The sequence below is a fragment of the Arachis hypogaea genome, chromosome 3, assembly GCF_003086295.3.
Source record: "Arachis hypogaea cultivar Tifrunner chromosome 3, arahy.Tifrunner.gnm2.J5K5, whole genome shotgun sequence".
NCBI classification, from domain to species: domain Eukaryota; kingdom Viridiplantae; phylum Streptophyta; class Magnoliopsida; order Fabales; family Fabaceae; genus Arachis; species Arachis hypogaea.
In genome coordinates this window covers 12,983,039-13,004,722 of record NC_092038.1, presented here as the reverse complement: position 1 = coordinate 13,004,722, position 21,684 = coordinate 12,983,039, and the positions used below count along the sequence as shown (strand labels likewise).

General features: G+C 40.7%; 1 protein-coding gene across 1 annotated transcript; it reads right to left on the bottom strand.

Moving 5' to 3' along the window:
* Positions 1–387: 387 nt before the first annotated feature.
* On the bottom strand, positions 388–4,069 carry LOC112789561 (protein STRICTOSIDINE SYNTHASE-LIKE 3). Its single transcript, XM_025831508.3, has 4 exons — positions 3,575–4,069; positions 2,405–2,686; positions 1,550–1,717; positions 388–947 (listed from the first exon to the last, which is right to left on the bottom strand). Exons 1-4 carry the CDS (start codon positions 3,901–3,903, stop codon positions 545–547), a joined length of 1,182 nt encoding a protein of 393 aa, XP_025687293.1. The 5' UTR covers positions 3,904–4,069; the 3' UTR covers positions 388–544.
* Positions 4,070–21,684: the final 17,615 nt, after the last annotated feature.

Genomic DNA, 21,684 nt, shown 5'->3' with positions numbered 1-21,684 from the left:
AGATCTTACAAAAAAGTATGTAAATTATAACTTCTCAAAAAAAATTTTTAATTTTTCTAGCACTTTTACTTTTATTACTAAAAATTTACCAAACACCCTAAAAAATGAAAAAAGATCTTTTTTCATTGAAAAAATATTTTTTTTTTTATAAACTTAGTATCGCCCAAATAAACACAATAACATAACAAATTAATATTATATATCAATTATCATAAAATAATTATTATAAATATTATCTGATATGTTACAAATTTATGCAGGTGAAATTAGACCTTGAAAATTTAAGCCTTTTTGCCAAACATAATATTATCTGGTTGTTATGGAATGATCAAATTCGTTTCTGATTCAAATGGCAGTTTTATCTACTGAGATGTGCACAACTATAACTATCCATGGCAACATGGAAGCAATTTTGAATTCATTTAAGGACTTCCTCAACTGTGAATTCATTGTCCATCAATGAAAACTTGTAATTAAGCAAAACATCAAACTCAGGATTTTTTTCAACGTAGTGTATAGCTCAGACAGAGTATTGTTATCTATTTCATTTCAAGTTGTAAACTCCAATAAAAGGCATAAGAACACTTCCCATCCATAGTTTACCATCTCTCTCCTCCACTTCACTCACTGCTCTAACAACTTTTCCCTCGCTATCCTCCAATATCTGCAGAAGTTTGCCTTCGGAGCTGTACTTAACAGCCAACGCATGTTGCCGGCCACCAATTTGAAGCAGGTAGTGAATCTTTGTTGGTATAGGGAGCTTGAGTATGAGTTTCCGAATATTTGGATAGAGGGCATTAAGGTACGCATACATATACCTTCGGCAATGAAGTGCAATCCAAAAATCGCCATCTTCATTGACTCTCACATTGTCAGGGATTCCAGGCAGGATGGCTATGATCTCTGAAGTCCCAGCCTTTTTGCCTTTCAGCCAGTATTTGCGTAGCCTATATAGAACAAGAAATGGTATAAAGAAAAGAACTCTAATAATCAATATGAATTCAGATATAGGACTTCCATCATTAGGTTCTTTCAGAAAAATGGCAAAAGATTTTCTAGCTAACATTGCTTAGTTTTTCTTTCAGCACAGGTAATAACTAGTGAATGGAATTTGCATTATCACCAACTTAGAAATATCCTCTTATTTGGTTTTTGTTTTGATTTCCTGTTGTTATTTTCAATGTTGTTTGTTTTAGGATTTTATGAAGATAAAAACGAAAGCATGAAATGAGAATAAAAAATTTTGATTGTACTGTTTTCTCTGTCTTCCTTTATAGAATCTAGAAAATAGAAAATCACTGAGGATGAACCCAAAGAGACACTAATCCTACTTATGTTTGCAGTCTCTAGCATATCAGAAGGTTCACATATAGATATGTTCTCTTAGAATCTCTTGCTATGAACCACTGATTGAGTACCACGTTGTTGGGGTGGTAAACATTTAACAGTAGATACCAAGATATATAAGTTTCTTTGCGAGCAAGTAAAAGTTTCTAACACAAGGGGTCGTGCTTATTTAAAGTGTTAAAAGCTGTTATTTTAGGTTCACCTGCCAACAACACCTTCACAGACGTAAAAGAAGGAACGATCTTTGCTTAAGGAAATGCCATTTGGAAATTGAATGTTTCTCACAAGAACTGTGGTTTCCTTAGTGTCAGGGTTGTATTTCAAAACTCTGCCGCTATCGTCTCCAGCAAATACCAGTTGAATAAAGTTCCTGCACACAAAATTATTTTAGAACCAACAAAGCATGACAGATGTAACAATAATGACAATATTTCAGAATTCTATGAATTAAATATTTAAGGAAATCACTCTAAATAGGCCTAACACCTTAGTAACTGCTTCATATAGGGAGGGATGCCTAATAGGCCTAACCATTTGACAATGTGTTTACATTGGTTGTTGACGCCTTAGCATAACCTTCCTCATTTATTTGCGTTTGGGATAGGTTATTATAAGACAACGCACTTCACTCTTACTATATGATGCATGAAAAACTAAGTTCATAAAATTCTAAAGCATGGAAAACCACCAGATTTCAGTAGTGGTGCATCCATCATATTTATAACCAAGGATTTCTAACTTAGTTTGGATGCTTCTCTTGTATCCGAATATTGGATACAAAATGATAAAGGATTTACTTACTCTGAAGGTCCTATAAATCATTCAATTTTCAATCAAATTTCTACAGTTCAAAATTTGTTATCATGTCCATATATTGTACAAGAAAAAAAAATCAATCAGATTCCAAAGTTTAAACATTTCCATTTAAGTCGCTATACAAATAATTTTCTAACAGATTCCTCTGATTTAAAATAATATCTTGTGATTATATCCCTATTCAGTACAAAGTTTTTCAAAAGAAAATAGCGATTGCTAAAAGTTTTAAAGAGGATCCTACCTGCGCTGATATTTCGCACTGCTATCCGTAAAATAAACATTCCCTTCTTCGTCAACATCAACATCATTGGTAAACCTGAATGGCACCCCTTCAGCCTCAGTTGTAAGAGGTGTTGCTAAACCACCCTCAGGCCCCACCTTCAGAAGCCCAAAATATGCGTCCGCAATGTATAAATCGCCAGTTTTCTTGTTGAACCTGAGTCCCAAAGGCCTTCCGCAGATGTGCTCGGTCGTCACATAGCTAAGTGGTGATGCAGAAACTTTAGGATCACACAATTCTGACCTGTGTTTGAAATGGACATAGAAAGATCATTAACATTTAATCACATGATATTGCAAACATATACACTCTACTGATCCAAAAACTTAAATTCAGTATCCAAACAAGAACAAGCTTTAAAGATTCAAGCTCAAACTTTGAAAAGGATGACCTTGTGTACAATAATTTAAGGTTCGTCAGCAATGCTGCAAGGAAACAGCATGTTGCAGAAGTAGCAGAACTTGATCTGAAGTGAAAAACTCAGAAATTGGGAGAAAATGGTTCTACAACTAGAACTTGCTGGGTGAAAATGTATAAGGCATAGTGGGTTGATGTATGTGTAAAGATTGCTCTGCTCTAGAACTAGAACAGCTCAAAAACAAATATTTTTCAACCATGTTAGGTAAACATAAAAAATCCACCACCAAATCAGCCACTCGTATAAAATATATATTGAAATTCAAAAATAAACATTGAAAGCAGATTAAATAAGAGTTTAATTTTAAGGCATTAACAATATAAAATGTTTTGCACAGTCCTGCAATCTCATCCGTTCTTGTAAATGAACATTTATGCAAACGATATAAAAGATAGTTATTTTTGCTGACGTGGTAAAACTTCGGACAGTACCTACCTACAACTAAAACTAACAAGTACAAGTATCCAATTAGTGCCCATACCCCATATGATACAACATGGAAAGTGGGTCCCATTTAAAGTTTGAAATCAAACTAAATTCTGTCATACAGTGAGAATCATGAAATAAGTAAAATAAACTAAAATCAAGATAAGAGTAATTAAATTAAGGAATGATAATTTATGCGAACTAATTGTAGATTTGCAGGACTCACCACTTGAAAAGTAGAAAACACTCTCAAAGTGGAAATTTAGGGTTTTTCAAGATTGTTATACCTGTTGGGAGAGGTATAAGCAAAGGGAAGCCAAGAGTGTCCATTCCAGAAGAGAATCCTTCCATCAGCGACACCAGTGTAAGGACCGCGACCTTGAGGGTCGAAAGCAACGCTCTCTGGTCCCTGAACCTCGTTCAAGAACTTCACCTCCGATTTCTGCAACAAATTCTCCGAGTCTTTCTCCGGCGGCACCTCGGACCACGGCGGCATTTGAATCAGTTTGGCCTCGAATTCCGGGAAGCTGGCTATGGGGCTGTGACGAAACGGATCGAGACCGCAGTACACGGCGAGCAGAAGGAACAGAATCGCAAGCCATCGAAGCAGAGTCATTGTTTGAGTTTGATTACTGAAAGTTAATGTATTCTTATGTGAAGTTATGTGTGTAGGGATGTTGAGTCATGAGTAGAGTTTCTTTATTATGCGTTTATGGTGGGTAGTTGAGTCACACATGTGGGGAATTGGTAGCTGTATCATTCAAACTTAAAAGTTCAAAGTCAACATTCATTGTTAATGTTATGCAATTGCTGATTTAGGAAAGAAGACCATTTTCAGTAGGGAACTCATTCTAATTTTTATTTATGGTCTATTTGTCATAAAAAATAACTCCACATCAGTTTTTGCGTTATATTGTGGTCCCACTTAATTAATTAATTAAAATACTTAAAATTAATATAATTGATTTTTTAATAATATTATTTAAATTTATAAATTTAAAAATAATTCACTATTAAAAGATATTAATATTAAATTGTTACAGCCTGGCCCAAAGGGAATCTGGGCCGACTCGACCCACTAACCACCCGACTTGAACGGTCGGATGTGAGGCACTCATATTCGACCCGAACACGCGTCCGGGACAGCTGGCCGCCACAGCTGTACAAGGAAACTTCGAGGAAGGTGAGTTCTACCCTCGTGGGACCCACTTCTGATATAGTATATAAGGGGAGAGTCCTACCCCTCCCCCAAGGTACGTCACACATTCCACCTGTCTATTTCTCGCCTACACACTAACTGACTAGAGCATCGGATTGTCTTTGCAGGTGACACCCTCCTCTCCACAACAAGAGCTCGGCAGCCCGGTTAGCCCGATCCGGTCACAACCGATCAGAACAAGGCGTCCCCACCATCTCAAACCTCCACCCGAATCGTCCGGTAACCAACCAACCGAACATTGGCGCCGTCTGTGGGGACCTGCCTAAATGGACGTCGTGCCGGGCACCGGAGACCAAGGCCGAACAGCCAGCGCAGAGGGGGCAGCCTCTGTCGCCTCACCGGGAGGGAGATGAAGGTCCCCCCGGCAGCGCAATGAACCGCACACAAGGACGCGAGAGACACGCCCCTTCGGAGGAACTGGCGGCGACAGCGCCAGGATAATGCAGGAGCTACGCCATAGGGTCCAGAACCTGGAACGACAACTAGCCGATTAGGAGTATAACCGACGAACAACTGACCCTAGCTACTCCCCCTCTCCTGAAAGCCGAGAGAGAGATTCCCACCGGAGTCGCTCCCGGCACGCCTCCGCCGCCAGAACGGAAGCGGAAAGCACCCGAGAAGATTCGCCTATCCCTAGAAGGCGAAACGACACAATCATCTACTCCCGAGGCAAGGAAACGCGCCTCACGGGACAATACCGTGAGGACGGGGAAGAGAGGCATGTGAAGACACGGCGACCCATGATAATGGGCGCCACCCCATTCCACCGATCCATCCTCGAAGTCCGGTTGACGAAGCGCTTCGACAAACCAACGGACATGAAGTATGATGGAACCCAAGACCCTCTGGAACACCTCACGGCCTTCGAGGCCAGAATGAATCTGGAGGGAGTAGGAGACGAGGTGAGGTGCCGGGCCTTCCCGGTCACCCTGGCAGGGCCCGCGATCCGGTGGTTTAACGGCCTCCCGCAGGGATCCATCTACGAGTTTTCGGACATTAGTCGTGCCTTCTTAGCCCAATTCACAACACGAATAGCAAAGGCTAAGCACCCGATCAACCTACTTGGGATAACCCAAAGGCCCGGGGAGCCGACCAGAAAATACCTGGACCGGTTCAACGACGAATGCCTAGAAATTGACGGCTTAACCGACTCGGTGGCCAGCCTCTGTCTGACGAACGGCCTCCTCAACGAGGACTTCCGAAAACACCTTACCACGAAACCGGTTTGGACGATGCACGAGATCCAAACTGTAGCTAAGGAATACATAAATGATGAGGAAGTCAGCCAAGTCGTGGCTGCCAATAAATGGCACTCCTCCTACAATCCACCTAGGCAACAAGGTAACGGAGAGAGATAGAAGGAGCAAGCCAGAGATGAAGGGCCGAGCAAGGCACCTAGACCGTTTCCCCGGATCGGAAAATTCACCAACTACACTCCACTCACTCTTCCCATCATGGAAGTTTATCAGCAAATAGCCGAGAAAGGAATCTTGTCGAAGCCCCGACCACTCAAGGATCGTACTGGAGGAAACAAGAGCCTCTACTGTGACTACCACAAGGGCTATGGGCACCAAACACAAGACTGCTTTGACCTGAAGGATGCACTAGAACAGGCGATAAGGGAAGGTAAACTAGCAGAATTCTCCAATCTTATAAGGGAGCCGAGGAGACGACATCGCGACCAAGACGAGGAGGGCAAGACCCGGTCCGTGAAGCGGCGACAAGAGCCAGAAGACAAAGACCATGGCCTCACCGTGATAAACGTGGTAACCACCAAAAACACCGCGCCAAGGTCGAGATCGGCGCACAAGAAAGACACCAAGGTCCTGGCGGTCTCCTCCCCGCTGGTGCGAAGCTCCAAGAAGCCCCCATCCATCTCTTTCGGCCCGGAAGACCAATGGTTCGACGAGGCCCCTGAAAACCCACCCATGGTCATCACGGCCAGAGTGGGAACCGGCCTCGTCAAACGAATCCTTGTCGACACGGGGGCAGACTCGAACATTATGTTCCGCAATGTGTTCGATGCAATGGGGTTAAGGGACGCCGACCTATCGACTCACCAACACGGGGTCATCGGGTTAGGTGACCACTTCATCAAGCCAGACGGAGTGATATCTCTACCGATTTTCGTGGGACAGGCCCAAGGCCGAAGATCGGCAATGGCTGAGTTCGTGGTTCTCCGAGACTCCACAGCCTACAACATCATATTGGGAAGAAAGACGATTAACGATGTTGAGGCAATAATCAACACAAAGCTACTAGTCATGAAGTTTGTTACCGATGACGGATCTATAGGGTCCATAAGAGGAGATCTAGAAACGGCGGTCGCTTGCGACAATGCCAGCCTCTCCCTAAGGAAGAAATCTAAGGAGGCTTCGAGGGTGTTCCTGGCCGACCTAGATGCCAGAGTTGACGACAAGCCCAGACCGGAACCAGAGGGGGACCTGGAGAAGTTCAGGGTCAGTGACACGGAGGAAAAGTTCACGTTTGTCAATAGAAACCTTCCACATGAATTGAAGGAGCCTCTGGTAGAAATGATCAGGGCCAATGGGGATTTGTTCGCCTGGACACCGGCCGACATGTCGGGCATAGACCCCAAAGTTATGTCGCACCACCTAGCCGTCAAATCGGAAGCCTGCCCGGTAGCCCAAAGGAGGAGAAAGATGTCGCGAGAGAGGGCAGAGGAGGTGGCCAAACAGACGGCCAGCCTCCTAGAAGCGGGCTTCATACGGGAACTAGACTACTCGACCTGGCTTTCGAATGTAGTTCTAGTAAAAAAGCACAGCGGCAAATGGAGAATGTGCGTAGACTACTCCGACCTCAACAAGGCATGCCCTAAAGATTGTTTCCCCCTCCCCAACATAGATGCACTCGTTGACGCGGCGGCAGGTTACCGGTATCTGAGCTTCATGGATGCCTACTCCGGCTACAATCAGATTCCGATGCACCCACCTGACGAAGACAAGACAGCATTTATAACGCCAGGGGAGACCTACTGCTATAGGATGATGCCATTCAGCCTAAAAGACGCAGGGGCAACATACCAAAGGCTGATGAATAAAATATTTGGCGATCTCATAGGCAAGACAGTGGAAGTCTATGTAGACGACATCCTCGCAAAGACTACGCGACCCGACGACCTCCTGAATGACCTGGGAAATGTATTCGCATTTCTCCGACAACATGGTATGAGGCTGGCGAAAGTTCCTAGGATTCATGATAACCCAAAGGGGGGTAGAAGCCAACCCTGAGAAATGCCAAGCGATACTCCAGATGAAGAGTTCGGGTTGTGTAAAGGACGTCCAGAGATTGGCAGGTCGACTAACCTCGTTGTCCTGTTTCCTCGAAGCTTCGGCAACAAAAGCCCTACCTTTCTTTAACCTCATGAGGAAAGGGATAGCATTTGAATGGACGCCTGCGTGCGAGGAAGCTTTCAGACACTTCAAGGAAATCCTAGCAACACCCCCTATACTCGGGAAGCCAAAGGCCGGAGAGCCGTTATACTTATACCTCGCCATAACAGGAGAAGCCCTGGCCACGGTTTTGATACGAAAAAAAGGAAGGGTTCAACAACCAGTCTATTTCGTGAGCAGAGCCCTACAAGGGGTGGACTAAGATACAGCAAACTGGAAAAGCTAGCTCTGGCACTCTTGACCTCTTCTCGAAGGTTAAAACAATACTTTCAAGGTCACCAAATTGTCGTAAGGACGGACCAAGGAATCTGACAAGTACTCCAAAAATCCGATTTGGCAGGAAGGATGATGACTTGGTCCATTGAACTCTCCCAATATGACATACGATACGAACCCTGGCAAGCAATCAAGGCGCAAGCAATGGCAGACTTCCTGGTAGAAGTGACGGGAGATCCAACCGAGGAGACGGGCACACGGTGGAGGCTCCACATGGATGGGGCCTCCAATCAGACGTCGGGGGGCACCGGGATCATCCTAGAGAGCCCAGCCGGGGTCGTATACGAGCAGTCGATCAAGTTCGAGTTCCCCGTCTCGAACAACCAAGCAGAGTACGAAGTCCTCATAGGGGGCTTAGCCCTAGCAAAGGAAGTTGGAGTGACGAGGTTGGAAATATGCAGCAATTCACAAGTTGTCACCTCCCAAGTAAACGGGAGCTACCAAGCCAGAGACTCGCTACTACAAAAGTACTTGGAAAAAGTCAAGGATTTGAGCCAGAAATTTGAGGAGGTTACGATCCACCACGTTCCAAGAGAGAGGAACACACGGGCAGATCTTCTATCAAAACTGGCCAGCACAAAACCGGGAGAAGGCAACCGATCTCTCATCCAAGGTATGATGAGGGAGCTGGCAGTCACTCTGCACCTGTCAAGGCTAAGCCCCTCATGGTTAGATCCCATCACCAGCTTCTTAGAAAACGGCAAACTCCCCGACGACGAAAAAGATGCTAAGAAACTGAGAAGGGAAGCAGCCAAGTACGCGATCATCCAAGGACAGTTGTTCAGAAAAGGATTCAACCAACCCCTATTGAAATGCCTACACCCCGGCCAAACGGACTACGTTCTCAGGAAAGTCCATGAAGGGTGTTGCGGCCATCACATAGGGGGCAAAGCTCTAGCAAGAAAATTAATCCGAGCTGGATACTATTGGCCATCAATGATGGCAGACTCTAAAGAATTCATTAGAAAGTGCGTCAAGTGTCAAGAGAACGCCAATTTTCACAGAGCACCAGCTTCTGAGCTAAGCTTGTTAACGTCTTCCCGACAATTCTCACAATGGGGAGTCGATCTCTTGGGGCCCTTCCCGGTTGGTCCAGGACAAGTCAAGTACCTCATAGTCGCCATTGACTACTACACCAAATGGATAGAGGCCGAGCCGTTGGCCAGCATATCCTCATCCAATTGCAGGAAGTTCATGAGGAGGCAGGTGATAACACGGTTCGGTATCCCAGAGGTCGTCATCTCGGACAACGGGACACAATTTACCGACAAGAAGTTTACAGAGTTTCTCACCGGCCTGGGCATAAGACAGAAGTTCTCCTCAGTAGAACACCCCCAAACAAACGGACAGGTCAAGTCCGCAAACAAGATCATCCTGTTAGGACTTAAGAAACGATTGGACAATAAAAAAGGTGCTTGGGCCGACGAGCTCACCTCGGTCCTTTGGTCCTACCGTACAACCGAGCAGTCGTCCACCGGAGAGACCCCCTTCCGACTAACATACGGGCTAGATGCGGTCATACCCGTGGAAATTGGGGAACCAAGCCCACGACTACTTTTGAAGGGAGTGGGGGAAGCTGTGGAGAAGGACCTAATAGATGAAGCTAGAGAGATAGCCCACTTGACGGAAACAGCGCTAAAGCAAAGAATGGCCCTGTACTACAACACCAAAGTACTCAAAAGAGAGTTTGAACCAAACGACCTCGTCCTAAGGCGCAACGATATCGGTCTACCAACCCCGGGAGAGGGAAAACTGGCGGCGAACTGGGAAGGTCCCTACAGAGTCAAAGAGGTGATTGGAAAAGGCGCCTTCAAGTTGGAAAGGCTCGATGGCAAAGAAATCCCAAGAACGTGGAATGCGAGCAACTTGAGAAGGTTTTACTCCTAGCACGCGCGCGGTGATTTAGTGACCAAACGAGCTAAGTAGTCAATTCATGGGATTGTACTTTCTAATATGGCTTACAAACCTTTTGTGTAATTACCGACTAAAATATACCTGTCAAAAGTTTTGTTTCTTTTGTTTACTTTTCTTGGACAACCCATTGCGCAAATGAATCCCTCGCAACGCGCGCCGAACAACACAATAATACGCGGCCCCGGGATTGATCACCCCGGGAGACCTCCAGCTACCACGATGGCAAATGGCTACATTAAAAAGCCACGACCTGGCCTAGCCAGAATACCATCAGTTCAGTAGAACGAGTGCGAACAACAAACCAATAACGGTGAATATAGCGAGAACACAACCAGACAAACGGGAAAGTATTAACTACAGTAAACCGGGCAGACGGCCCAAAAAACCATTGTTCACAAGAGCTAAGCAAAACTACTCACAGATTTCATAAAATTATACAAGACATAAGAAGTTATTTCCTGGGCATGTCGACAATCTTGCCATCCTTGATCATCTTGAAGACACCAATAGCCGACGTGTCGAACTCAGGGGCAACAATTTTGACCTGAGCCTTAAGGGCCTCCTCAGTCGCCAATATTGCACCTTTCCCCTGCTTAACGACTTCCTTGTACTTTGTTTTCCACCCCGCGAGCTCAGTCTCGATAGCCTCCTTCGCCAAAACAGCCTCGTCGCATTCTTTCTCTAGCGCAGTCACCCGCCCCTGAGCCACGCCGACTTGACCCTCCAAAGTCATTTCCCGCTCGACAAGTCATGAAACGGTGGCATCAGACTCCTCCAGTTTTTTCTTGACAGCGGAGGCCTTATCCTCGGCAGCCTGGAGCTTCTCATTAGATTGGGCAAGTTGCTCCCGAAGAGTTTCAACTTCACGTTTAAAAGCATTATTAGCTTTCCCAGCAGATTCCAACCTCTTACGGAGATATTCCATCCCGGACAGCTCAAACTCGGCCTTCCGAGCTATCACTGCGCCGCGCAGGAGGGTACGATACATCCACCTCGCTTGCCCAGCCAGAGATGACTCGTGGAAGTGATCTTCAGTACCAGGAATTAACTGAGCGTCTATGAAATTCCCAGCATCAAAATTTTTCTCCATCACGGTGAGGACCCCCTCAAGACTACTGGACGTTTTCCTCCTTTTGAGAGTGGGCACCTCTTCCACGTCGTCGTCGGTCACCGGATTAGACGTCGAACCCCCAGTACCGACCACTTCGGGAAGAGGAGAAACACGCACCTCTTTGTCCCCTTGGGCTAAAGCACCCTGAACCGAAGTGCCAACCTCGTCAGCCACAACTCCCACCTCGGAAGAAGCCTTACTCTTATCCTCTGGGGGGCAGTCGACTTCTCGTTGGCCGCTTCGTCATCACTCGCACATAGAAAAGTCTGGAACAAGTCATGGAGTCCCGTCACCTCGGCAGACATCCCCACTGTTGCAGGAAAAGGAGATTGTTAGTCGCAATGGAATACTAAAAAAAAAGAGGGACAAGGGGCAAGAAACAAAAAGGAAAGTTCAAGTTAAAACTACTCACAAATATAGTTCCGACCGACTTCCTGATCACCCATGAGGAGGTGAGGATTCACATGATACCTCCCGAAGACTGCCCATAACACGTCAGCAATCTTCTTGTCCACAGTGGACATACCCTTATAGGTTACCTTAATAAAGGCATTAGACCCTGCCCCGAAGCTCCAATACGTTGTGATGAGGCGTTGCCCTTTTAACGACAGCCAAAAAGGATGATGACCTTTGACGGGGTACACCTTGAAATTCTTATGTTTGAACCCGTGGTAGGAGTCCTCAAACAAACCAAAAATCCTCCGACCTTAGACAGATCGGAAAGACATGAATCCCTTCCTTGCTTTCCTTTCCTTCGAAGGGTTTGTAAGGCTGAAAAAGAAAAGGAAGACATCCACGGACACCGACAGCTCGAGATATTCACAAACCATCTCGAAACAACGGATTGAAGCCCAACTGTTCGGATGCAGCTGCGACGGCGCCATGAAAATCTGGCCAAGGAGCGCCATTTAGAAGGCAGAGAAAGGAATACGAACCCCCACTTGCTTAAACATGGATTTATAAAACCAAATCCAGTCAGCAACTCGAGGAGCACTGAAGTTGATCTCGTACAATCGCTCATGGGGAGCCAGGACAAAGACGTCATAGTTAGACTCCTCGTCGGTTCCGCCGCACAAGTGCCCATTTTGACGGAACTCGGTGAGCTCCTCCTCGCCCATTTGGTTGGGGGAGTCCTTCAGATCGGAAATCACCCAGGTAGGGGTGGCAAGCGGGGAAGCCCGCCCCGCCCCGCCCCGCCTAGTGAGGCGGTCCTAGAATCCTAGCCCGCCCCGCCTAACTGCGGGCTGGCGGGCTAAGCCCGCCAACGCTCCTCTTTTTTTTTTACTATTAACTACTAAGTAATATATATAATTTCACAACTATATTAATAAATTTATAATTTCTAATGGCATAAAAAATTATATTTTTTATATTCACAAACATTAAAGTCTTTGTAATTATAAATATCTAATAAATATAATTATAAACCAAATTTTCATTCAAAATATAAGTATAAATATTCTCTCCAAAGCAAAATAAATATAATCCAAAACATAATTATAAATATTGTCTCCAAAATAACATAAACATAATTCAAAACACTCAATTTTTATCTTCACACTCTTGTAAGTTAGGTTCGGGGAAGTTAGGTTTTGGGAAAAAAATTGCAAAAATACCCCCTCACTAATAAAAACCTTAGCCCGGCGGGAAAGCCCGCCCCGCCCCGCCAAAGCCTGCCAAAACCCGCGGTTTAAGCGGTGCGGGTTAGGCGTGCTTTTGCTATTTGGCGGTCCCGATTTTCCAGCCCAACCCGCCTTTTTTGGCGGGTTACGCGGGCCGGCCCGGCGGGTTTAGGCCCGTTTGCCATCCCTACACCCAGGCGTAGGGGTCGTACGCCGCGGGAGAAGGGGAAGCTCGGGAGGCGATGCGAGCCATACCTACATGGGGGTACCACCCAGTTAGTCTAAGAGGTCAGGTGCTCGGAGTGAAGCAGAAACTAAACTCAACCTATTCTGCAGCTAAAACTAAACACGGCTAAAAGGTAAAACCCAAACAAAATCCACCCTAGAATGGTAACCTCCCTCTAACGCACCTACTTGAGGCCAAGGATCGACCATCATGCAAAATTAAACAAACAGCATGCATGAAAAGGAAGCAACAGCAGAAGCAAAAGAACAACAAAAAGAGGGTAAAAAGGATGCATAATTACCTGTATTGATTACAAAAATCTGAAAGGAAGAACAAGAGCAACACCCTGAACTGCTGAGGGAGAAGAAGATGGAGATAGCTAAATTGGAAACGAAAAGATAAACGCCAAATGAACACCAAAGGCATCACAAAACTGTTTTAAAACTACCACCAAAAGGAGCGCAAAAGCCGAGGGGTATATTGGTCTTTGCACGAAGGGTTTTAAACCCATTATGAGCATTTAATGCTCGGCATGAGGAACGAGGCGATGAATGATCGCCCCAGCAAAAAACAGGCACGCGCGCAAGAGGCACATCCCCTCCACGGACGGCCGACCTGGCAACAACGCATGAGATCAGATATAACACACCACCAACAGCTCACGCGACTATTGCTGACGCGTTGGGGGCACTGTTACGGCCTGGCCCAATGGGAACATGGGCCGACCCGACCCACTAACCACCCGACCTGAACGTTCGGATGTGAGGCACTCATATCCGACCCGAACACGCGTCCGGGACAGCTGGCCGCCACAGTTGTACAGGGAAACTTTGAGGAAGGTGGGTTCTACCCTCGTGGGACCCACTTCTGACATAGTATATAAAGGGAGGGTCATACTCCTCCCCAAGGTACGTCACACATTCCACCTGTCTATTCCTCGCCTGCACACTAACTGACTAGAGCGTCGAAGTGTCTTTGCAGGTGACACCCCCTCTCTACAACAAGAGCTCGGCAGCCCGGTTAGCCCGATCCGGTCACAACCGATCAGAACAAGGCGTCCCCACCATCTTAAACCTCCACCCGAATCGTCCGGTAACCAACCAACCGAACATAAATAAATTCATATATAACAATAATACACAATATATAATTCAAAATTACATTAATTTATAAAATTACTTAATATAAAAAAAACATAATTAAGTTTTACAAACATTGTAAAATTACCATATGTATTTAATTAAACTTTAATTAATTATTAAAATTATTAATAAATTAATTATAATTTAATTATTTAAATAATTAATATAAATTATTAATTAAATAAAAATATAATTATTTATTATAATTATTATTAATTTAATTATTATTTAATTATTTAATATAATTATTTAATTATTTGAGATTTTATATAATTATTTATTTTTATAATAATTTGCCAAATGATAAATTATTATTGGTTAATTTGAGTCCCTACTTAAAAGAACTCTCTCACCTTGAGACCCGTGCAGGGACTCGCTTCTTCTTCTCTCCAATGCTCCCCATCCCTCTTTTGTCAGAAACATGGCCTCACCATCAGCCTATTGGAGTTGCTCTTAAAGAGTAGATAAATTAACGGGATTTTTTAATAAATAAATAAATATTTTTATTTATCAAAATATACAATTTATAATATTTTTATGAAAATATAACGTATCTCCTATTTCGTTTGCATGATAAACGAGGTAAGAGTGGACGAAATATATATATATATATATATATATATATATATATATATATATATGTATTTGTTTAGCAGTGCAACAGAGAGTACGTTATTGCGTATTTTAAAAAGGTCTCCTTGTTGGCGACTGCAGACGACGGTGAAAAGAGGGGATGTGAGGAGTTCACGAAGGGATTGATGCCATGGTGAACAACACTAATAAGGTGGATTTGAAAGTAGCACAAAGCCAGCTGCTGATGGCGAAGGTGATAATGTCCGCGTTAAGTTTGATGGCGTGGAGGGCAGGGAGGAGCGTGAAGCCCCTGATGCACCTGACGAGCAAAATCAAGCCGAGAAGGAGATTGCTGAAGGTGCGGAGAATTACTCGAACAGTACAACGGAGGGAAATATTGGACGGGAGTGGTAAGCAGCATGTTGGCATATGTCTAATGAGGGATGATGCAGTGCTGATTTAGATTTAGAGGATGAGAATACAGTGCTGGAGAAATTGGGTTGGAGGATGAAGGGGCTGTAAGAAACTTGAAAGATTTGGGAGACTCAGAGTAGGATGCAGACGGTGAAACTAATCAAGATGAGAACGGAGGAAGTTAGGATAAAGATACGGCTGAAAACAGGGCTGCTTGGGATTTGGCAATCGGATAAAGAGCTGTTGACTATTCTCCAAACTCAGAATGAAGTATTGATACAAAAAAGAAGGCAAGCAAAATAGAAAGAGAAAGCAAGAAGGAGCCACTCCGAAAATCAGAATAAGATGTGTACTAAAATTTTTAAATGATTTTAGTTTATGAAGTATGAAGGGTTTAGGGGGTGGTGGAAAGTAGGAAATGGTAAAACCTTTAAACGTAAAAATAATGTGAATATGTTAGGATTGATAGAGACAGAGAAGGAGGTGATTACTAAGTTTGGTGTAGTGCAATTTTGGGGTAATGATGCAGTGGGTTAGGAATTTGTGGGATCGGAAGGTGCTTCTGGAGGTTTATTATAATGTGAGATGATATGATGTTTAGGTTGAGTAATTGTTACAAAGGAGAGAGATAGTTGTATATAGAAGGAAAATTGACAAATAATAATTTTCATTGTGTGGTTCGCTTGGTGTATAGTGCACATACAAGGGAGAAGAAGCTTGTTGTGTGGAAAGAGTTGAGTTTTTTATCGAGAATATGTCAAGTTCCTCTTTGCTACATAGGTGACTTCAATGAGGTTGTGCAGTTGGAAGAAAGGAAAGGCGCTAGTGTGTTAGCAGCAACAGCAGAAGACTTTAAAACATGGATACATGAAATGGAACTGGTGGATATAGAACTGAATGACCATAAGTTTACATGGTTCATGAGTCAATCGTGCAGTCAAATTGATAGAATGTTGGTGAGTTTAGTTTTATCGTTATTATTTGGAACAATTGGTTGAAAAAGAATGACAGAATTTTCAGGAATCAAGAAACAGGTATTGCGGAAGTAGTCAACAGGTCGATTAGGAGTTATAAAGGGTAGAATGATATTTGATCTTTTAGGTTGTTGATGGCATTGTCGAAGATGATTAAGAATTAGTTTATTTTATCTGTCTAGTACTTTTCTTTTAATATTCCACCTCATTGTGTTAAACTTTTTGTTTCAAAAAAAAAATGTATTTCGTTCACAGCGCCGTTTGAGTCCTTATTACATCTATTTCTTTAACTTTTCTCTCAATTCTATCCTTTTCTAATCACGTTATCGAATTACAAGGTGTTTATGGCGCGTGTCGATGCATATGATGCAGATATCAACCGATCGAAGGCAACATGGCACATTGATGTGGTATCCAACTTTAAAGTTGGTATTATTTTTCTTATGTTTATGTTAAAGCATATATGTGTAGATACTCTTATAGAATTAGTATACAGTATATGTTAGGCGAATGAATATATTATTAGCAATAATTTAAATGATAGATATGATTTTAGATATTAGTAAAATAAAATTGTTACTAAATATTTATTTAGGTTTATTTTCTTTAAACTAAGTTATTAAGCATATGTTTATTAATTTAGTTATTAATTAATTAACTAAATATTTTTAGTTAACTTAATTAAGTAACAAGATATTTATGTTTTTAGTTATTATTTATTTAAGTAAATAATTTTATTTAAATTTGTTACTTAAATTAAGTTATTAAGTTGATGGTTTACTTATTAATTATTTAAGTAAATATTTTTAGTTAATGTAAGTTATGAAGAAGATGATTTATTAATGTTGTTATTAATTATAAAGGAGATAGTTTATTAATGTTGTTATTAATTATTTAAATAAATATTTTTATATAAATTAAATTATATAGAAGTTTATTAATTTAGTTATTAATTATTTAAGTAAATATTTTTATTTAAATTAATTTATAAGGTAAATATTTGTAGTTATTTGTTAAATTAGTTTACTTATAATTTAAATTAATTTGTGATGTAAATGTTTAGTGGAAAGATTTTTTACATTAACATTTTTATAGCTTTATAGGTTTATATATTTCTCATTCGAGTTTTTTTATTGTTTATCAAAAGTCTCACCTACTTCTTTTTAAATGAGTCAATCACATACTCCAATCACTGGACGCTATTGTCCCCTACTTAAGGGAGGCTGGCTTTGGCGATGCGGTGCCACTTAGAAATTTCATGTTTAACAACTCTTTGATTACGGTATTCGTGGAGCGTTAGCGTTCTGAGACGGTAAAACCCACACTTTCCTCTTGTCATGGGGTGAGTGCGCGATCACCATGCAGGGTGTCGCATACCACCTCGGGTTACGTGCACATGGAGAGCTCGTGGATGGGTGCTTCCGTAATTTTTACACATAGTATGTGATCGAGACTTGGGCGCTGGTGGAGCGGCTACTTAGTGGGATGAGAATGAGTTGGGTTGGTTCGGATTTATGGTAAAATTAGAACTGAACCAATTGAATTGTAATTTGTTCGGTTTGGTTTAGATTTACATTTTTTTGTATATGTATCCGAACCAAACCAAACCGATTAGGAACGGATTGGTTTGGTTCGGATAATTGGATACCCGATGAAACAGAAATTTATAAAAAAAATGAAATTTTTATCTTAAAAATTCTGTAAGTACAATAAACATATAAAATCAATAGAAATAATCCAAATATGTTAAACACCAAATACATTAAAAACTAAACACATTACTAAAGAGAGCTTTTGGTTTGGTTACATTACTAAAGAGAGCCTTTGGTTTGGTTCGGGTCGGACTCGATTATCCGTTATGGTTCGGTTCGGGTTCAAACAGTAATCGGGTACCTGCTACCCGTACTCACCTCTAGGTGCCAGGCCTACTGCAGTCCAGTAGCAGGATGTGCAAAGGAATGAGTCTTTTTCCCTCAACAGGGTGCAGCCTTGACCGCCTAGGATCTGTCAGAAATAATCAACAGATTGTCTTGTGGGGTCACATGTCATCTCAAATTGGTAAGGAAGAAAGACCAAGACTCGGTGAACTCAAATTCAACAATTATAAAAGCAACAGGAAAAATATTGTTGTTACCGTCTTGTGCCACTGCAATAAGCAAAACACCACCATATTTGCAATACAAGTGCGTGCCATCAACTGAGACGAAAGGCTTACAATGCTTGAATGCCTCCACACAGACAGGAAAGGCCCAAAAATATCTTATGAAACATGCAAAAGTCGCGCACCATAAGGTGTCCGTCCATCATAGTACGGTATGACCTTGAACTCACATATTGTTCTGGAACAAATAACTCTGCAGTGCTTGCAGCAACCTAAGCACCTTATTGTATGACTCATCTCAATCTCTGTATATCTGTGTAATTGTCTTTTGTTTCACCATCCAAATCTTTCTATACGAGAGTTTGAAGTGATAGTTTTTCCTAACTGTACCTTATAGTACAGGGATGCTGACGGATAGGTTGGATTGTATCAATGGCAGGTTGACACGGCAAATAAGGCTGCCGTCCAACTGTCGATGGTCCTGAAACATGGTTGGCGCTAAACACGTGTGCGCTCCTCCAACCCTATGCACCTCCCTAACGAAATAACACATACATGGTTGACATTTACACAAAATATAACAGTGATAAATGATATTAATTAAACCATAATTAAACCAGGCCTCACCAATATCCAAAATTCTGTCGGAGGACAACACGAATGCTCCATGAACATCCAGCTGCATATTGCCGGCAATGAACATGGTATTTTAATTAGTCCGACTCCACTGCTCGGTACTCAGTACTTCTGCGAATGCTATAATTCTTCACCCGTGTTGGAAAACAGAATTTTTTCATGCATCGCGTCCACATCCAATGTCTAATAGTGACTGGGTACAACTGATAAGGCCGGAATTGGGTGCGGGACAAGAAGAAGATACCGAACTGATGCCTCCACTGGCGTCTTGGGTACAATCTGCTCCTTGTCATCATCTTCAGAAGAACCACTATCGTTGCTTTCCGCAACATACTCCTCGTCGGATTCCTCACCATCTATGTCCATGTCTTCCACTGGAGTCGCAACGTGTATCAGTGGTGGTGCGAGAGGTAGATCGTCCTGCACAGAATTCGAATGGTCAGATCTACCGCTACCAACATCATTGACCTCTGTATAAAGTTCTATAACTTGTTCCACCATGATTCTCCCATAGATGTCAAACATGATGCGCACATGCTCGTCGCTATGGAGCCAAAATAGACGAAACCGGAAAACTTCATTTTCCATCGGTATTAGCTACCTATACCCCACCCTTCCGAAATGAAATGTTTGTGAAGAATACAAAGCGTTGCACATCCTTTTATAATTACTAAAAATTTATCATAATGTATCTCGTTATACATTATACGGTAAACGTCATAATTTTTCACGTATTTTATTTACAGTGTAAATAAAATAAAATTATATGTATCTCATTTACACTGTAAATAAAATAAAACGTCTAGTATTTCGTGCCTTATCTCACTGTAAATGAGATACATACATTCTTATTTCTTTCGCATTATAAATGAAATAAGAAATACAGTGTATATTTATAAATTATATATTTTAATAAATAAAATATTTATTTTAAAAAAATCCTAAATTAACGAGTATCCACACAAAAGTAGTTTAGTTGGAAAAAGCTAAATATTAGAGTAAACAAATAAAGAAAAGGACACTTCGATTTTTATCTTTATTATTTTAACACCTGTTAAAATTTCATACACATTACAAATAAAATTTTCAAAAATCAAATTTCATTATTACTAACGTACTTTCTAACAAAAAAAAAATTCTCATTGTTTCAAAATAATAAAAATAGTAAAAGTATTTTTTAAGAAATCGCGTTATCTATAACGTTATCTTTTGTGAAAATAGAGAGAAGTCATATTGAATCTGTATATTATATTTTGAATCTATATATTTATAGGAATATATCTTAAATTGTAATTTGAGACTAAATATAAAATTTATTATTTTAATATTTAAATTCAAGATAATAAGACCAATTTCATTTTATCTATTAATATCAATATAAATTTTAATTTTAAATTATTTCACTTCTCATAAGTATTAAAAGTTATACTTTGTACAATTTATTGGATTTGCTCTAAATGTTAAATACATCTCAAAAAATTAATTTTTTTTATGGACAAAAATATTATACTCTTAGTAAGAATTTGATATTTATTTATTTTTTGTGTGTATTCTTATTCATTTAAAAAAATCTTTAAAATGTATTTTAATATTTACGAATATTAGTATGTTTTGGTCCATCTTAATTATATTTTTTTATGTATACTTTTGTTTATTTATTATAAATTAAAGAAATTTTGTATAAATTGGTCTATCTTTGCATGTTTTTAATTCATAAAATAATTATATATTTAATTAAATTAACACATAATTAAAATTTGAATAAAAGTAATTTTTAAAAATATATATTAAATATATTTGACATTATACATATATTTTTAAATTCTATAATCTTATAAAATTAATGTCATAAATTAATTATTTAATATTTAATTAATTAAAATATAATATTTTATAATTAAATAAAAGATATATAAAAATTTATTTTTATATATTCAATATGTATATAATTAAATTTATTATACAATAATATATAAAAAATGATGATACTACACCGTCTACAGTATAAGTATTTTTGTAATTAAGTCTAATTAAATTCGCACAAGTCAAATAAAAAAAATTGTGTATGCGTCACTGTTTTTTATTTTTTCATATTTCTTTGACACAAAAATTTTTGTTAAAAAATAAAAAAATTTATCGATATAATGACATGAATACAATCAATGAATGAATTTATTGATAACAAGTGTGGATCGGTATAAATAAGGATAGATAGAGTTCATGACTAGTAAATCTAGTAAGTGTAGGTATGAACATGATGTATACTGAAGTGAGAAAAATGAAAAGAGAGGTATAATGCACTCTCACGAGCTTAAGGAGTGTACGGATTACAAAATCGGCGGTTTTTAACGACAAGACAGTCGATGTGGTGATGGAAGAATTGAGGAAAGATGGAGAAGATAATGGCAGGTTGGTAATTCTTGAAATTATTTTAAATGAGTGGATTAATTATCATTCAAAATAAAATCATGTAAAAATGGTAACATATCAACCAATTTATGAAGGAATTAAAGGGAGAACAAATTGTGTGGGATGTGATCATATTAATTATGAAGCTGATTCTAAACATACAATAACATGGATTTATGAAGATAACTTTAATGGATTAAAAATGAGGGGCAAAAGGAATAAGAAAAAGAAGGTTCTTTATAGGCTTGGTGCTAGGCCCAATAATTTAAAGATGTCCAAAAAAGATAGAGAAGGATCTTTGAATCTGGCTTCCTCAATCAACCAGTTTGGCAATGTTGGGTTGGGTCTAGAATCTGAGTCAAACTTG

Coding starts and splice junctions, on each gene's coding strand:
- LOC112789561 (XM_025831508.3), bottom strand. CDS start 3,903: ATGACTCTGCTTCGATGGCTTGCGATTCTGTTCCTTCTGCTCGCCGTG. Junction 2,687..3,574: donor GCTTATACCTCTCCCAACAG/GTATAACAATCT, acceptor TTTCAAACACAG/GTCAGAATTGTGTGATCCTA. Junction 948..1,549: donor TGTGAAGGTGTTGTTGGCAG/GTGAACCTAAAA, acceptor TGTTCTATATAG/GCTACGCAAATACTGGCTGA.